Source organism: Anolis sagrei, chromosome 1 (genome assembly GCF_037176765.1).
Source record: "Anolis sagrei isolate rAnoSag1 chromosome 1, rAnoSag1.mat, whole genome shotgun sequence".
Taxonomy (NCBI): domain Eukaryota; kingdom Metazoa; phylum Chordata; class Lepidosauria; order Squamata; family Dactyloidae; genus Anolis; species Anolis sagrei.
The window spans coordinates 164,723,252-164,742,458 of record NC_090021.1 but is presented as its reverse complement, the minus strand read 5'-3'; the positions used below and the strand labels follow the sequence as shown (position 1 = coordinate 164,742,458).

At 38.1% G+C, this 19,207-nt stretch overlaps 2 protein-coding genes across 6 annotated transcripts in view; both read left to right on the top strand.

Annotated features, from left to right (window-relative positions):
* ALS2 (alsin Rho guanine nucleotide exchange factor ALS2) overlaps window positions 1-1,435 on the top strand; it is a 64,548-nt gene extending 63,113 nt beyond the window's left edge. For all 3 annotated transcript variants that reach the window (XM_060783176.2, XM_060783170.2, XM_060783183.2), the window contains one exon: window positions 258-1,435. In XM_060783176.2, coding sequence (XP_060639159.2) covers window positions 258-296 — 39 coding nt within the window. In that variant the 3' untranslated portion in view covers window positions 297-1,435. The remainder of the gene's footprint in view (window positions 1-257) is intronic.
* Window positions 1,436-3,556: 2,121 nt separating this feature from the next.
* The window catches only part of MPP4 (MAGUK p55 scaffold protein 4), a 49,503-nt gene continuing 33,852 nt past the window's right edge, over window positions 3,557-19,207 (top strand). Inside the window, exons 1-5 of one of the 3 annotated variants that reach the window (XM_060783206.2) lie at window positions 3,557-3,765; window positions 13,553-13,763; window positions 16,796-16,880; window positions 17,285-17,406; window positions 18,591-18,668. In XM_060783206.2, coding sequence (XP_060639189.1) covers window positions 16,796-16,880; window positions 17,285-17,406; window positions 18,591-18,668 — 285 coding nt within the window. In that variant the 5' untranslated portion in view covers window positions 3,557-3,765; window positions 13,553-13,763. Of the gene's footprint in view, window positions 3,766-13,545; window positions 13,764-16,795; window positions 16,881-17,284; window positions 17,407-18,590; window positions 18,669-19,207 lie in introns of all 3 variants that reach the window. The other 2 variants (XM_060783193.2, XM_060783214.2) reach the window with 2 other exon arrangements.

The following is a 19,207-nucleotide window of genomic DNA, read 5'->3' as shown; positions in this document are numbered from 1 at the left end:
ATCTAGAAACTAGATAAACTTCATGAATCTAGAGTTTATCTAGAGTTTATCATGATGGTTAAATGCTAACACATTGGAGGCTAGGAAAACTGATTGTAGTCTGTATTCTGAGAGTTGAACTTTGGAATAAAAACACAGTTTCTTCGTTAGGTTTGAGTCTCATTGATTTCAAAGAGTGTAGAATTCAGCTATAGCTGATGAACACAGCACAAGTAATTATTTCCACTAAAACTGTTTTTAAAACCCTTTGTTTTCAGGCATGTTATTACCAGATTCAACATGAAAAGCTGACCTAAAGTTTTCGTCTAAATATGAAAGGTTCTTTTGAACAGAACTTTACTTCTTTCCTGAAATCACTTAAAATGATGAGAAAAACCATCATGTTGTGGGTATAATTCTGAGACCTTTTTTAAGGATGGAAGAAACAAAACCCTAAGATGACCCACCCCAAAAGGGAAGAGACAGAGGACGCAACTGACAAGAAAGAATTATGCAGGGCAACTGACAAGAAAGAATTATGTGTCGCGTATGTAAATGCATAGTCCAGGCATGTGCTTCTTACATTGAAGAGGTGGTCAAAGTTGTGCTTTTTGAATAACTGAAATCAAACATAGAACCACTCAGTGTCTTTCTCAAGTTAACTGCCAACGTTTGTGCATTACTAAACAAAAAAAGAAAAGCTGTGGTATTTCTTGCTCAAAAAGGCCTATGGATGTCTATCTGTAAGTAAGATTATAACAGAAGCTATTTCAGTGGTGTGAATTTATTAATACCAGAATGGTAAGAATACAGGCACTGTCTCTCCCCCCCCCCCCCCAACTCCTCTATTTTGCTTACTGGTCAACATCAAGGAGCACTCATCATGAACATCAGCACTGAATTTGATACTTCATATGTTTACAGAACTCAAAAAATTCCTTCCTTTGAGCTTTGGCAATCCAGGACTTGAGAGGAACAAAAGCTTCAACTTATAAGTGGAACTGTTTGCTTGTTAAATCCCAAGATATAAAATGGTGTAAATGTGGTCTTAAAAAAATATGTTCTTTGTCAACATTGTTATTGGCTTAGCATGCTGAGCCATGGAGCTACTATGCCTATTTGGCAAAGTGTAAATCTTTTTTAATTCTATTTTTGTTGAAACACATGCACACCATTCATGCGTTCTGCCTGTGACTGTTTCCTTGAGTGAAATCAAATTGTGTTGTCTGACATCTTGGATCAAACTGGTGCTGTTCTTTACCAGGTCTATTACAGATGAGTGAAAGATATGTAAAATACACTTTTGGCTAATATGAACTAGAGTTAGTATACCAGTGCAAATAATTTCTAAACATCTCAATCATGGCTTGTGTGTAGCTCCTTTATTTAAAAAAATTTTTTTTGTGGGAGCTGTGAATTTAAATGGAGCAGTTTTCATAATAAAGAACGTTACTAATGCCGTGGTAATTCCTTGTCTGACCATTGGTGCAAATCTCATTTTGGTGCAGTTTGACAATCACTCAGAAGTTTACAATAGTTCAAATAGCAGATGAATAAGGCACAACACAGCCCCAAATCTGTAAGATGGCCAAAACCCCATAGACCGGTGAACACTACTCCAAAATCATCTGATGAAGGCCAAAGTCTGTCAGATTTGGATGGTAAATATTTTGCATCTAGAGCAGCAAAGGAAATATCTGCAGTTATCTTTGTAATCTATACTTATATCCAGCTTTCTGTCCTCTATACAGATTTTGTTTTCTGCAGCACAGTATAATGTGCCTGAACCAATGAGAATTAAAAGTACAGTATATTGGGAACAAAGGTATTAACACAATCTCAGCTTCCAACAGTCCCCAGTGTATTCTTTTATAGATCCTTGCAAACTACAGTGGGAGATGTAGGGATATGGTTGAAAGTCCATTCAACTAAATATCCTTACAGACCTCAGTCAACTGGAGACAGTCTGCTTAGTCTATGTGTGTGTGTAATTGCTACCTTAATTAACAGATGTATGGTTAATAGTAGCATACACCTGAAGTTGCTAGTAAGCCTTGGTAGTCAGCTAACAAAAAGGTTTTCTTCAAGTGATTCATCTTTTTTAAAGATTTCAACTTCGAGCATGTATCATAGAACTAGAACAAAAAAAATTTAGATCCATGTAGGATGAAGTCATTAAGGCAAAAATTATTCATCTAGCACTTAATTGCAGGCTAATTGTACTTATTTGTATACTGGAATGATTAAAGAAATGATTGAAGTGATGATTCCAGGTTCCAGTGGTGTCTTAACACTATGAAAATGTAAGTTCGTAATTGAAAGAGAATCAGAAATGTGTCATGTGATATATTTTGTAAGGTAACATTTAAGAAAGGCCAATATCTACAGCCGCCACTGAGAACATCTTCCAAGGAGCTGGAAAAATGTTTAGAGAGGGGTTTTGGTTTCTGCAGAACACTAGAGGGAGGATGGGAAGGTAAGGATGTTCTGTTGTGTTAGTAGTTAGTTAAAGGCTTCCCATCTTTTGCCGTTTCTGGCATCTGCAGGCTGTGCTCGACTCCGGCCACCAGGGAGGGGTTGTCTCTCCATCTTCTATGCCGAGGAGCTTTATTGTCTTTAGATGCATGCCTTTTATTATCTCCCTGCCAAAGCGGTATTTATTTATATACTCACATTGCTGTTTTCAAACTACTAGGTGAGCAGAAGCTGGGCTGATGGTTAGGAGCTCAGCCCAACCCGAGGCTTGAACTGTTGAGCTCTCAAGCAACAGGAGTTTCTGCAGCTGGCAGTTTCTGATTATCCAATTTATTGATGGTAATTGTTTCTGAAAATCGCATTTATTCAGAAAAATGTTAATGAGTAGTGAGAACAGGCAACCCTCCAGATGTTTCTGAATTGGAACTCCCAGCATTCCTCTCTATAGGCTATACTAGCTGGGCTGATGGAAGTTGTAGTCCAATATCTGGAAAACAGCCTGATGCCCACTCGTTTTTAAGGGTACTGCAATGTACTCAAAGGGATTTATTTAGAATCTCATCTGATAGTTTATAATAATTTTAAAACGAGTAATTTAGAAGTCTTCATAACTTAGCGTCTTATGTACTTCGTAAGACTGAAAATAAAGTTTAACAACTAGCTGTTTCTTCCATAGAACTCATTGTTTTAATTCTCTTCACTAATGAACGAAACCACTTAAATGTCTAAGTGGATTATTCCTAGTCCATTTTATTGGGATGTAATTATTACTGTAAAAGAATCCCATCATTAAAATGGACTTGGCCTTTTCCAACAGTCGAGGCTGAATGCAAAAGCTGTGCAGATATAGTGTAATGTTCCTGTGTGACAAAAATAATTTTTATTCTGATCGTGTCTTAATTTAATTTTTACATGAATCTCTTTAGAGGTAATGCTCCTAAAATATTCCACTTTACAGTATGAAATATGTTGCTTAGTTGTAATAATAACCAAGTGTGGCAGAATCACCATTTCAAATGCAGAAGGTATGCTGAAGTTGATCTTTGTAAGAGCGAATGGTTAAGGAGCTTTGTTCTCTCTTTGGTAATGAGGCATGCTAAGGTTATGTTTCAACGGATTAAAAAGGAAAGGATGTCCCTAGATTAGTTGGAGCAGTAAGGTGACTGAGATTGCAAATATCCAGTAAAGGTTTTCCTTGGCAATTTTATACGATTGGAACATGTAAAATCTGACAAGAAACCATGCTCCCTTTTAGGATAAGTAAGACACCATCTCAACCGCTGCTCTGAAATCCAGCTAATTGAATAACAGGTAAGCTAATTTATTTGTTTCTGGGAAATGAGAATTCATGAATGACATCCAAAATCCTGCAAATAAATTTAATATGAACTTCATTTTCAAATGAAATTCATTACAGTGGGAACAGTTAAATGTATATTTAAACACTAGTGTTCCACTGTGTGTATTTTTCCAAGAGTTCTATCGTAGCCTATATCCATTTCTATTTCAAACTGCCAGACTGATTTCGTGCTCCCAGAGATGTAGGTTTACTAAGCTTCTTTTGTAAAAGGGTCTGTTCGATTTCATTTGGTGTAAGATATTACTATTGCGTCCCATCATTACTTCAAGGCAATTGTTGCTGGTTTCTTCTGGCACCATAAAACACTGTTCATTTCAAAATTGTTTTGCTTCATGCCTATGTGGACAAGCAGCAGCTATCTGCAGCCTCATGTACCCCCCTCTCTTTTGTCTCCAATACAGTTGTGGGGAGAAAATTGGAAACACCCACTCTCTAGTTCAAAGTAATGTGAAATTTTGCGCTGTTTGACTTATTGTATGAAACAGACCAGGGTCATAAACAATAGAATGGCACAGTTGTATCTTCTGTCCTAACTTAGTGGTAATGAGTGAGCTATATGTTTATGAACAGATGGGCTCTAAAATGTTTCCAGTGGTTTATCCTTTTGAAATAGAACATCTGCATTTTAAATATGGTTTCATTTTAAGTGAGGATTCAACTTCTCTGTGCAATTGAAAGCCAGGTAAGTGGTAGATCTGATCAAAGTTATTACTAGGATTGTGCATTCGGGGTGAATTGCTATCCATTTCTGCTTTCTTGTTTCCCGAAAACAGGTGCACTGCTAAATGGGGTTTTTGTTCAGCATCCAAAAAAAATTGTTCTTTTTGACCCATTGGCAGCAATGGGTTAAGAATGCATCCATTTGGGAGGACTTCCCACAGGCACCCCTTCCATATCCTTCATTAAGCCCTGGATATTAAAAAGCATCAGAGTTACCACTTTTTCAGGGTCCTTTCCCTTTGTAGAAGAGGAGACTAGGTTTAATGCTTCTTAAAGCTGTTTTCTACTCTAGAGGAGAGGCAGGTCGTGGCTTGGCTTTGAGGCTCCTGCAACGCCAGGACGTGGCTTGGCTTTGAGGCTCCTGCAACGCCAGGTCCTTCTCCCCAAGAGAGAGGCTAAGGGAGGAAGGGGAGAGTTCCTGGCCTTTAGCTGCGTGCCCTTAGCCTTGGTTCCCCCCAGCCACCTCCTTCCACAGACACAAGCTGGAAGCCTGGCTGCTGCTGCTGCTAAAGTTTTCCATGTTGATGGTGAAGGAGGAGGAGCCCAGACCTGGGAGGGTTAAAGATACCCCTCTTTCTGGAATTGTTTGTCCTTATCTAGGCTCCTGCAGTGCAGAGTCCATCTCCCCAAGAGAGAGGCTGAGGGGGAGGGAGAGTTTCTTGGCCCTTGGCTGTGCGCACTTAGCCTTGGTCCCCCCCCCCCCCCAACTTCTGTGGACGTGAACTGGAAGCCTGGTTGTTGCTGCTGCTAATGTTTTCCATGTTGGTGGTGAAGGAGGAGGAAGCTGGACCTCGAAGTGTTAAAGATACCCCTCTTTCTGGGATTTTTTTGTTTGTCCTTATCCAGGCTTCTGCAGCATGGAGAAAGAGGCTGAGGGAGGGATGGGGGAGCTCCTTGGCCCTTGGCTGTGCATTTCTTTTTTTTTAAAATAATAATCTTTATTGATATTTTCTAAAATACAATCCTTAAAATATAGTAACTTAGATAGTGTGGTATATCAGATATAGATGTGTAAAGCTATAGCGGGGGTTAGAGAAGGAGAGAAAGAAAATAAAGAGAAAGAGGACGGTTGGAAGGGAGGTAAACCTTCCAGGGTAGGTCGGGGACGGGAAAAACTATCCTGGGTATCTAAATGCCACGGAGAAGGGTGGGAAGGAAAAGTGTGGGTAAGATTTAGAAAATGTGAGAGAAAGAAAGAATTTAAAAGAAAAGAATCAAGAATAAGTTCTTTCATCCATCAAACATGACTTCCAGGATTCATCTGTGGGGGGCCTCTTCCTCTTCTTTCTTTCATTTTCTTCTCTTCCTCTCTTTTCCCTCTCAATTCTAGTTGACTGGAGGTCTTCTTGTATAGTTGCTCTTCTGTATCCAGGCCTTTTTGCCTGACCTTCTGTATTGGTAATTAATTATATATGTAACTTTAAGTATTCTTTAAAACTTGTCCAATCTGTTCTTATCTCCTCGATTCCTTTACTTCTTTGCATTATATAACTTAAACAATCCATATTTCTGACTTCTATCATTTTCTTTTTCCAATCCTCAATCTTCGGGACTTCCTTTTTCCTCCATACTCTTGCCAAACATATCCTGGCAGCTGTTGTTGCCAGGAATAACAGTTTATCTGTATTTTTGTCCAACTTAATTTTTGTGATGCCTAATAGGAATACTTCAGCTTTTAGGGGAATCTTGACTTTCAGTATTTTCTGTAATTGTGTTTGAATTTGTTTCCAATAATCTTTTATTTTCTTACACTTCCACCACATGTGGTGGAGTGTTCCTTCCACTGTTCCGCATTTCCAGCATCTTGAATTACAATTTTTGTAATATTTATTTAATTTGGCGGGTGTCAGATACCATCTAAAAAAGATTTTCCACCAATTTTCTTTCAAATCATATGCTTTTAAGTATTTTAGTTTTTTTTTCCATATCGTTTCCCATTCTTCTAATCCAATCGTTCTACCTACATTTTTGGCCCATTTCACCATGCAATCCTTCACCCTTTCTTCTTCTGTACTCCATTGGAGTAATTGTTTGTATATTTTAGAGATTTTTTTCCCTTCTGTTTCCCAAATTTTGTCCCAGATATTCCCTCTTCTCAAATCCTATCTTTTTGTCTTTACCAAAAAACTCCTGTATTTGCCTGTACTGTAACCAGGTCATATTTGGGTAACTTGCTTTTATGTCTTCTAGGGGTCTCAGATTGATCGCTTTATTTTCTTCTTTTAATAATTCTTTGTAGTTTGGCCATTTAATCCATCCTAGTTCCCTTCTTTGGCTTGATTCTAAAGGGGAGATCCATGTCGGAATTTTGCTATACATTCTCTTCTTGTATTTGTCCCAGGTTTTTATAATCGCTGCTCTTACGAAATGATTCCTAAATTTTTTTTCTATTTTTGTTTTCTCATATCCAATGTAAGCGTGCCACCCTCTGCGGAGGTCGCACCCTTCCAGATTTAATATTTTTTCTTTCTTCAGTCTTACCCATTCTGTGGCCCAGGCTAGGGTACATGCCTCGGCGTATAACCCTAGATCTGGTAGTGTCAATCCTCCTCTTCCTTTCTCATCTGTCAGATTTTTATAACTTATCCTTGGTTTTTTGTTGAGCCAGATAAATTTTCTAATATCTTTATTCCAGTTTAGTACGGTTTTCTTGTTCCTAAGTATAGGTATGTTTTGGAACAGAAATAGCATCCTTGGCAGGACATTCATTTTAATGCATGATATTCTTCCTAATAGTGAGATTTTCAAATGTTTCCAATTTTCCAGGTTCTTTTGGATTTCTTTCCATGTCTTTAGGTAATTGTTTTCAAAGAGTTGTGAGTTTTTGGCTGTGATTGTGATACCTAGGTATTTGAGCTTCGGAACAATTTTTATCTTATTATTTTCTTTTATCTGATCTATCTTCTTTTTGGGGATATTTTTCGTTATTGCTTCCGTTTTTTCTAAATTTAGTTTGAAACCCGCTACTTTGCCGAAATCCTCAATGGTTCCCAGCCATTTATTTAAATTTTTATTTGGTTCCTCAATTATACAGATTATATCATCGGCGAACGCCCTACACTTATATGAGTATCCATTTATCTTTGCCCCTCGTAGTTCTTCCTTTTCTCTTATATCATTTAGTAGCAATTCTAGTGTCAGTATAAATATTAATGGAGATAGTGGGCATCCCTGTCTCGTACCTTTTCTGATTTCAATTTCGTTACTTTCCTGTCCATTTATGATTATTTTTGCAAATTGAGTCTTATAAATCGCCTCAACTGAGTTTATCATGTAATATCCTAGGTCCATTTCTTTGAATAATAATTTTTAAAAGTTCCAATTAATTTTATCAAAAGCTTTTTCTGCGTCTATCGCCAAAAACATCACTTCTTTTTGTATATTTTTGTCATAATACTCAATTAAGTCCAATATTGTTCTGACATTTTCGCTTTGATTCCTGCCTGGGATAAATCCTGTTTGCTCTTCAGGCCCTTGGCTGTGCATTTCAAGGAGGCCCACGGAAGGAAGAGCTGATGACCTGGAGCTCAGTTGAGCTAGGAGCACCATGTAATCATGAAAGCAGAAGGAGAGTTAGTCATCTGCTCCCGCTTGCTTTTGCGTCGAGCTGATTTTCATACTGGGAAGGGGCTTCCCATTCCGTGCTCCCAAAGGGAACGAAAAAACGGATGAAACAAGAGAAATGAATTCTGCGCACAACTTTAGTTATTACCAGCATGATTTTATGATTTCTAGAACCACTATTGCAGTCCTTCATCTGACTTATGTATATGGAAGTATGTATGTTTTGTCAAGAGTGCTTTCCTGTTTTGAATTCACCCTGTAGGAAAGTGGGCTCAGCAAGACTGTAACAAGCTCCCATTTAGGACTATCAGGAAGAATACTGAATTTGAATGACTTAGGTGCCACAGTGTTCAAAAAGGCAGATCCAAAAAGGCAGATCCATTATCCTGGAATCACTGAAATGGGATGTTGTATAGCCTTGAACATATGAAAGAGGTATAGAGTCCCATGCTGGTCTACCCCAGTTTGTATTGTGTCAGTTGGATAACTCTGTTGCCACTTGTCTATCTTGACATGCATTTCAGCTGATTGGTCAAGTTCTGGAGCAGTACCTTTAGGCAAATCAAATGAGCGGTCAGATTAAATGTGTGATAAGCAGAAAGAGAGGCATTAAGTTGGAAACAGCACACATGCATGAAGCACAGTCTCCCTTGATCAGAAAGGCACACGTGCCTGTAATAAAACCTAGTCAAGTTTTGTAAACGATGGTTTCGTAAATTGATGCCCAACTAAGCCTACTACTCTTCCCAGACTTCTGGGAGTCTGTATACTGGGTGAGAGGAAATATTCAGGCCTTTTCATTATAAGTGTACAGAATATGCTATATGTATTTAAAAATATTTTAGTGACAAGTGCCATTTTCAATATATAAAGTCATACATAAGGTGAAACTGCACAAGCTGAACTAACATGCCAAACTAAAACATGAATACCTTAAAGGCAGTGGCGACAACAGCAATGTCTCCCAACTTTTCAGCCAATGAGGTTGTCTTATTTCCTCTACAATGTCTATTAAGTAAACTTCTATGTGTTATCTAATCCTACTGTTCTTCAAATCCTAGTATTCATTTAGATTTATGCGTTGTTCTAACCTAATGCAATGCATCAGACTAGCCTCTCAAAATTTTTAAAATACTAATATCTTATTGTTATAATTAAGCTTCCTGTTTGCATCTCTTTGTTACTAAATTTTCCAGCTTAAAAAAGGCAAAAGAGAAAAATCTCACTACTTAACAAAATAATATGTAGTATATATATATAATATTTATAATATTATAATGTAATGCAATATAATACTAATAATAATATGATATTATAATTATTTACTTATATTACATGTAATATTACTAATATTATTACAATATAATGGTATAGTACAATACAGTAACATTTAATACTGATATTGTACTATGCTAATAATATAATATATTGTATGTATGTATGTATGTGTGTGTGTGTGTAGATAGATAGATAGATAGATAGATAGATAGATAGACAGTAAGCCGCTGTGAGTCCCCTTCGGGGTGAGAAGGGCGGCATATAAATGTTGTAAAGAAATAAATAAGTGTATCTCTTATAACTTACCTACATTGTGCATTCAAAATCAAAGAGCAAAAACTCTATAAAGTGATTAGGGACAGAGAGAGGACAGACCAAAACACGGTGTCAAGGATTAAAAAGGCTAGCTGTTTTCTACTGCTCTAGAGATAAGACATGGAGCAATGGATTCAAACTGAGATTCCACCTAGACACGAGGAAAAAACTTCCTAACAACAAGAAGTGGAATATGCTTACTCTGGGTGTTGTGGAGGTGTTTAAACAGAGGCTAGATGGCCATCTTTCAATAATGCTTTGATTTTGTGTTCCAGCATGGTAGGGAGTTGGGCTGGAGGGACCTTGTTATCTTTTCCAGCTCTATGATTTTGTCTTCCCGATTCCACACATCAAATCTTATCATCTCAAAAATTCCAAATCCAAAAAGTTATGTTTATTAATCTCAAATCATGTCAAATCTAGCTGTATCTTTTATAATTATTTATACCTCATGACAAAGACATATCTACTCCAAAACATATAGTCTTTTAGGCCTAGCATCTTCCCAAAAGACCATGTGTCCATTGTTCTATATTCCTCTTGAACAAACTGCTCAGTGTCCTTAAACTGCTCTTGTTAAACAGTTTAAAAGTTCTCTACTCTGGCTGCTCTCTAAAAGGCAGTATTGTTCTTTGTCATCATCACCAACCCTTCTTCCACACAGTATATTTAATTTCAATCTCAAGCAATCCTAGCAGAATCTCTTCGCAAAGGCGTTCCTTGCATTTTTTTTCCCACAATCTCATTATTTGTCTCAACTTCACTAAGAGCAGCATTATTTTGTGCAGGCACTTCCAACTCATTGATCTTCCCTCCGATGATGACAAACAAGAACTGTGGTCTTTTGAATCCACATTTGTATTGATTGCTTTAATAATGTGGAGAACTCCGTCTTCAAAATCTTTTGGATGGCAGTTTTCAGGTCTTGCTTCAAATCACCTCTCACCTAATTTATCTCCATTCTCAGCAGTCTCAATTCTTCAAGAATTCCTTAGTTCAAATGAATCAACTTGGCTAGTTGTTCCACAGATACACTTCTTTCTATACGCATTTTGACAGCTGTCAAAGTAGTGTCAAAAAGCAAGCAGGAGGTAAAGATTTTTATTGCTGAAATATATTTTTTTCACTGCTGAGTATTACTGTTTAATATCTCTCTAGCATAAAGCTCACAACTTGCCCAGCTGGAAAGTGCAGTTTGGGTCAAATAAGATCCATCATCAGTTCATTTCCTATTCCCATATGCTGGTTGCAGCCTTGGGCTTATCAGCATATAAGTAAAAGGGTCTTTTTCTTCACATACTAGAAAATTAGTCCATCTTACAGTCCAATTAATTGAGTAAAAAGAGTTTAGTTTAATCTTCAACTTCAAAAACCAGCACTCACCATATCTGAAACTGGGCATCCCCTGGCAACATCCTTGCAGACAGCCTATTCTCTCACACCAGAAGTGACTGGCAGTTTCTCAAGTCGCTCCTGACACAGAGGGGGAAAAACAGGGCCATACCTAGAAATAAAATTGTGGGGGGGACGGGGGGGGCACATTTTAGCAAATTATGAAGAGCAGTTCCATAACAAAACAATTTAAATAGTATGGTTCATTCTATATTTTTATATAGACTTAATTAAATCGGTTCTATTTTAGTTACATAGTTTCAAGTCTTAAAATAATTGAAAATGACTGTTAATTGGTAATTTATAATTACAAAACAATACCACAACATCTGTTGGAAACACTTGAAAACTGTGTCAACACACTGACAAAAATCAGGTTCCATCAATATACTTCGGTGGACACTCAAAAATGCAAGTCCAGTCAGTCTTTCTTGCCCCATTGTGCTTCTTATGTATGTTTTCAAAGGTTTAAGAGTTGAAAACAACCTTTCATTTTGTAGCTGTTGACATTGGCAATGTTGCAGAAATCTGAAGAAGTTTCTTCACCTTTGGGAAAAAAAACTGTCCATCACAGACAAGATATGCTTCCAGTGCATTTGATGGTTTTTCTGCAGGTGCAATCTTTTTCCATTTTCAATACCACATCTCAAATTCTTCCATCAGTATATCCAATTCATTGTAATGTTCTATGCACTTGTTCAAGCTGGATTTTGTATGGTCACAGTTAATAGGGAGGAACATTTGCAGTTCCTGAACTACTTCCCTGTGCCTTGTAAACCTTTATTGAAGCTTACTTCATAAAAATGGGATGTACACATTTAGCCTATAATATTCCATTGGTGTTGGTGAAGGTGCCTACATGTTGCTTTTACAAGTCTGCCTTGAACAGATGTATATATAACAGGGCTATAGCTGGGGGGGGGGGGGGCGTAGGGGTTCAACCCCCCCCCCCCAAATCTTCCAAATTAAAAAAAATTCCTGGTTTACTCATGAATTTTAACTGGTTAACCAAATTCCCATGCTAAGTCTATGAGAAGCAACTGCAATCACTATCTCAAGCAAATTTTGACCGTTTCTTCACATTGTCATTACTTGCATCAATAGCCGATATAATGGAAGCATCCAAGTTGGCCCACCCATATCTGGCAGGCAAAGGTTAAGGCATTGTGGGGGGGGGTGTTGAAGGCCTACATGAAGGAGATCAGACTTGGAGGGGGGGGGTTGACAGGGGCAGAGCTGCAGGCTATTTAAAGCCTGAACCCCCTCCTTGGCTACAGCCCTGTCACCTCAACTGAGAAGTCCAAATATGTTGCATTTATAATTGCTTATTGAATTTATAACCCATGTTTTTCCAGAGTCACAACAAAGATCTAGATCAGCTCTGCACATTTTTTTAACCTGCCATGAAGTTTCCATGTTGAGGGATTCAGTGTTGACTGCACAGCATTTGGAATTTAGCAAGTAAACTTCACTTTTAAAAAGATGGTCAAAATGACCCATGCCTGACTTATTTAGTATTGAATGGTTTAATTATTTTCTGCAGTATTGCCTCTAGAACATGGCCATATAGCCTGAAAAAACCCACAAGAACTTAATTTCATATGATCTTTATTACAGTATTACCACAAAACGCAGAGCAGTTTGTTCTACCAGACTGGTTTCAGGCTTTGCTGGGGTGGATGGAATGGCACATAGGCCGAAATTGTAGTACATGCTGAGAAGCTTAGGAAAGCATAGGACTAGTTATTTCTAGAGCTTGGAAATGACCTGTATACCTTACTTCTTAGGCTGCTATTCTTAGAATCTCTGGCTAATGTGGCCGCAGTTGGGGGATTCTGAAAGTTATTGTCCAAAAAGCAGCCTTTCCAATTTCTGGTTATTTCTAGGTTCAGCTGCAGAAAAAGTCTCCAGAAATTTGGATAGGTGACAAATGTAGTTTGCTGCTATCTGACCCAAATAAATTAAGGATTGCGTCAGCGACTAAAGCCAGCTGTTGTACAACATGAAATATTAAAGAACTGAATTTTAATAGATTTTTTGTAAAAGTCCCAAAGGAGGGATAGCTTGCATGGGAATCGTGCGACATGCTTGCTGTCTAGGACTTGAAATTCATCATTTTTTGTTTGTAACGCTTGTGGAATCTTTTTTATCCAGCACTCCAACAATCCTGTCCCTTCTATCAATTCATAGCTATTGAGAATTACCAAGTTCTTCTTCTTCCTTTCCCAGGTTTGTTTTTCCTTCCTACCCTAGGCAGGTATTTATATTGGGAAACCACTCCCCTTCTCCTCCTCTTTTCTGTCACATGCCCACATGCTGTTTCTTATCTCTTATCTGCAGTGATTTGCCATGTTACAGAATTAACTTTTCAGACATTGGATGCATTCCAGAGTGCCGTTTTCCATGTGCCCCAATTACACACGGGTTGAATTCCTTTTCTCTTTTCTACTCTTTCATTGCAGCATCCAGTTCAGTGTTTAGGAAGGAAGCAAGTTCTAAATATAGGTCCTAAGGAGGGCAGTAAAAAGTGACAGTAATTCCTTCGTCTCTGGTAAGAAGATTGAGGTAATACATCTCCTGCCGTACTCCTGCAAATTTCTACCCACCGATCCACGAAAAATGGCTGCTGTCTTGGTTTGGTCCATTTGAAAACTACAATTTTCAACGCATTTTACTCCAGGTTAGTTGTTTCTGTTTTGCTATATGTATAATATATACTATGTTATACCATGTTGTTCGTATTGTTTTCTGCACTTTGCTGTTTGGTCAGACTCTCTTAGCTGTTACATTGCTCTTTCCATTCCATTTCTCATTTATACAAGCAACAGTTTTATCTCTGAACAAAATTAAAAAATCACACATTTATCAAGCAAAGGACATTTGTTTTAAGCTGAAATAACAAGATATATCACAAAGCACTAAGATGCGTGCTCCGTTTGCTTCCAGAGACCTAGATTTTCCCCTCAAGACTTTCTCAACCGCAGTCAGAGCTACTGGCTCTGGCAGAATCTATTCTAAAAAGTAAAAGTTACTAACTGAGCTTCATTTTCTCTATTTTTTCATTTTTCTTCTTTTGGTTCCATTTCCCCTTTTTTGTTTCTAGGTAGAAATTCTTGCAATTGAGTCTAAAGCAGGATTTTAATAACAAACTGAGGAGTAGTATTCTTAAACTAAATATATTCCCATCCTTTTAAATGCTTTGCTTAATACAGGTGTAATTATCCACTCAGCACAACAGATTTAAAAAACCGAAGCAGCACTTGTTCATATGTTGCTGAGAATTGTCTAGGATTGGCTTCATGACAAAACACTGTTTGCTGCTTTTTGTGTCACATGCCTTTGACAATGATGACACTGTTTGCTCTAGTTGCTCTAGATACATGTGCATATGCTGATCTGCAGCTTGGAGATGTGTGACATATTTGGGAGAATACTGGGATAATTTAAGGAAGATATTCTCTGGTAAATTGGTGGCAAGACCCTCTTGTGCTGTTTTTTTTTTTAAAAAAGTAACACAGAGTAATGTTTCACTTGTTGCAGGACTATTGCTTGTGTTTTGGGATTATGGTAGTTACTGCAAGTTGAAAACGTATCTTTGTTTCTTGGAAATGCCGCCTTTTTCCTATAGCTGGAATAGCACTGAAATTTTGGTCTAAAATATATTTGTGTGGGTGTTATGGTGAAATGAAACATGGTTTTTCCTTTCTTTTGATCTTGAATTGGACTTTTGATACCACAGGGTGTTGCCACCCCTTTGCAATGGACTCTCTGGCCCTGTCTCCTGCTCTTGAGTAGAAAAGGGGACCCCTGAAGATTATTTAGCTGCCACCACCACTGTTTTCTCCACATGATTCAGTAACTTAGTGGGAGCTACAGGGGTATTTAATTTGCAGTCTGGCTCTAAAGAGAACTTGACTCCTTTTCCATAGAGGATAAGCACGTACACATTAAGCAAAGGCAAGTGAAGAGAGCATGGAAAAGAGGAGAGCTTTTAAGGACAGCTTTGATTCTTTTTTAAAAAAATATTTTTTAATGTTACATGAAAAGTCAAAAAAGTGAATCCAGAACAGAATCATAGAATCATAGAATCAAAGAGTTGGAAGAGACCTCATGGGCCATCCAGTCCAACCCCCTGCCAAGGAGCAGGAATATTGCATTCAAATCACCCCTGACAGATGGCCATCCAACCCCTGTTAGATATTAGAAATACAAAAACAGAAAGAAAAAAGAAAAAAAACTGAAAAAACTACATGACCTCTGATCTATCCTGATCTGGTCAAAGAAAAACAGCATAGGCTTCACCCTCTAGGCTTCCCAATATTTACTCCTTTCTTGAACACATCCCTCACATTATTCTTCAAAACACAAAATTGGCACATTCTTCTCTTCCTTGTGCAAAAGGTGAATAAAAGGTTTCCAGTCTTTCTAATTTTTTCCAATGTCCCTTCTTTTAGTAAGCATGTTAATTTGTCCATCTCGGCCAAGTACATCATTTTTATGATCCAATCATCTGTTATTGTTGTTGCTGAGTTCTTCCATTTCCGTGCGTAGAGCAAACTGGCTGTGATGATCATATATTACAACAGTTTATTGTAGTTATTTGTATCAGTCCCATCAAGTAGAAAAGTCTCAGGTTTTAACTGGATATTTCCCCCCAAAACTTTCTGGATCACCGTATGTATTTGAATCCAGTATTTCTTGACATGTTTACATGTCCACTACATATGGTAGAAGGACCCAACTTGCTTTTTACATTTCCAGCAAGTGTTGGAAACTTCTTTAGACATCTTAGAAAGTTTTTCAGGAGTTATATACCATTGATATTCTGTTTATGAGACAGAGGGTGTTCTGAGTCTTGGATGTTCATAGTAAGCTGGGAGTATGGAGTCCTTTGTCCAGCCTGCGACCAAGCTTCCCTGGGAACTGTGAGGCAAGTAGCACCCCGCCATCTAACCATCAGTCCTTTCTCTTCCTTTGAATCTGAGTGAATGTGACTTAACCAACATCATCCTGTAGGTTTTCATGGCTGAGTTGGGATTTGAACTGTGGTCTTGAGAGTCATAGTCCAATGCTCATACCATCACACCATGCTGGCTCAAGCAACATTAAAATATTATGTATATATATACCTATATGTCAACCCTAACCCTAACCCAAAACAATCCTTCCTCTGCCCCCTCTGCCTAGTCCAAACTCCCCCCCCCCCAACAAAAAAACAAACAAACAAACCAGGATTGTTTACTCAATCCCCACAGGATTCTTACTTTCAGCTTGCACAAATGTCTCGCAAAGTCATGGCACAGCAGTACTAATAGTATGAGATGGCACTGGTAAACAAACCAAGATGTTATTGTGGAATTTAGATTTTCCCTCTGTTAGTCTTCCATGGAAGAATATTTCTTCTTGTCCTTATTATGGTGTTGCAAGAAAGTGGAAGGAAAGTAGAAGTCAATTCATAGGGAGACATTCCTTCTACAGCTCAGGACAGAAATTGCACATTATTTTTCATAGAAGCATCCCGGGTAATATAGAGCCCTGCCGTATCATCTGGCTTGAACAATGATTTTAGAGGAGTTCCAGAATTATATGTATCTCATAGCTAATATTTACAGATTGTATATCCTTCCTACTGTGACCTTGTTTGAGAGTGTTGTTAATGATTATGCCATCTAAAGATTCATCCATAGCTTCTTATTCTACTTGGTTTCCCAGATGATCCACTCAGAGAAACGAGGGGAATCTCCAAGGATGAAGGAGAAGATGGAAAAGGCTGCACTCCTACGCAGCCATGATAACGGTACAGTACATCATCCCATTTCCCCATGTATATGTGTATTTTTATTGTTTTAAGATAGTTTTATATAGTACAAACTGGAAAATATAATGTTTGTAAATATCTAGTTTAACTGAAATAAATATTACTGTTTTAAAAATGCAAATTGGTTGCAATGTTGAGTCTATGATTTTCCAGCTTTCATTAAAATTACAGCACTGTATGCCTTTAGACCATGCAACAGAAATACAATCACTGTAGGATGGTGCTATTTTTGTAAGAAAAAATCCAAATGATAAGAGTATTGTTGTGGCAATGTGTCTTATGTGGATATTGTCCCCACCTCCCCAACCTCCCAACAAAGGTTCTAGATTAAAGTTTGAGAGAATCTGTTAACTTCAATGTTATTTGTGATTTGTGTGAATTAGGTTTATCTCATTTACTATCTCTGGTCCTGCAAGAGCTGAGCCTCTTCTATAAGCGAGATGTAAATGGTGTTGGTGTGTTATATGACCTGCTCAGATCACCATGGCTACAGGCGCTCCTCAAGGTAAGGACCCTTTCAAAAAGAGTCAAGTAATTGTATTGTCAAACACCTTTGCTTCTTTCTTTCCTTCCTTGTAAACTAGACAAACTTAATGACCTGGGTTTGTTCTCTGACTTGTGTGGAGAGAAAGAAACCACTGATATTTGCTCATGTCGGAGCAAAATGATAAACTACAGAGCAAAGTTGCTCCTGCTACAGGCAAGAGTCATCAGCCAGTATATTCTACTTATGACCTCACGACCTCTGAGAACGCCTGTCACAGATGCAGGTGAAACGTCAGGAGAGAATGCTTCTAGAACATGGCCATGCAGTCCAAAAAACCTACAATAACCCAATGATTCCAGCCATGAAAGCCTTCGACAATACATATTCTACTTATAGTTACTTGGGCATCCTGGCTTTTCATTACTCTGTCCGTAATGATAAACCAGGATGCCCATGGTTGCCTAGCTTGCATCGTTGACTGCAGCCACTGTGGGCATCCTATGTCATGGTGGCAGAATATGTCCTTTCCTTTTTACTTTTAGAGACCTCTGTCTTTAAAAATTCAGTCATGCTATTATTTGCTTCCATTCAAAAGGGGGGGGGGGGGCGGGGAATGGCATGACTGGGCCTAAATACAGTTGTTAAGATTTGGGCTTTGATTTAGCCCAAAGATGCAGTTTGCTTGCATTCAAGGGAAGCAGATATAAGCACTGCATCCTCCTTTCCTGATTTATTGGACTTAACCGTCCATCATCCCACCCTCCAGGTATGCTTCCTTGCATTAGTAACATTTGTAATGCAATGTGCTAGGATTGCACTCAAATGGTTTCAGCAATGCGAGTGCATTGAAGACAAGGAAAGATATGAATGTAACTAATAAATGCATTAAAACCATAAATTCATTTTCAGGTCTTAGGGAACTACTGCATAAAAATGAATATATCTATTCTTTAAGTTTATATTTTTAAGTCACATGCTCTTGCAGAGTCCCTGGTGACTTTTTGTGAAACCCTGGGGTTCTAGAGAAGCCTGGTTGAGGAACCCTAACATGGAGTATTGAAATGTGGCTTTATTCCTAGTTCAATCAAGGACACATTTTGCCTGTGAGAATTGAAATTTGAGTGTGTGTAAGCATCATGTATGTGTGGACAAAAATGGTTATATATGACATTTTATTGTTACTGTGGTATCCATTGTTCTAGGTGTACGAATGCCTTCATCAGCATATCAAACGGAGACCAGTTCCACTTACCTTGCAGGCTCGTGCACTGACCCACGAGGTGAGAGTGCTGGGCTACTTTGTAGGAACAATTTTCATGATTTCTCATGTTTTGTTTAGTGTTAGGAGTTTCAGAAAAGTAGCTCAATTGTGAGTCATTTAGTTTAGCTTTAATAATCATCATCATCATCATCATTATATCCCGCCACCATCTCTTCAAAGGGATTCGGGGCAACTTACAAAAGCACATGATAGTACAATAAAATACACAAGATATAATAAAATCAGTAACGATGACAATTTAAATAAAACCACATACAGAAAACAGCATATAAAACCCCTTCAAAAATAAATAAGAAATTCAATAAAACACAGTCATAACTGCGGGTTTATCAATATCAATATCAATCATAAAGTGCCAGGAAAGAGATAAAACATTTGGTCCTCAAGTTTTAATATTTGAAGTTTTAATCCTGTTCGAAGCCCTACTATCACAGAATCCTAGAGTTGGAAGAGGCCTCATGGGCCATCCAGTCCAACCCCCTGCCAAGAAGCAGGAAAATTGCATTCAAAGCACCCCTGACAGATGCTTCCAGCCTC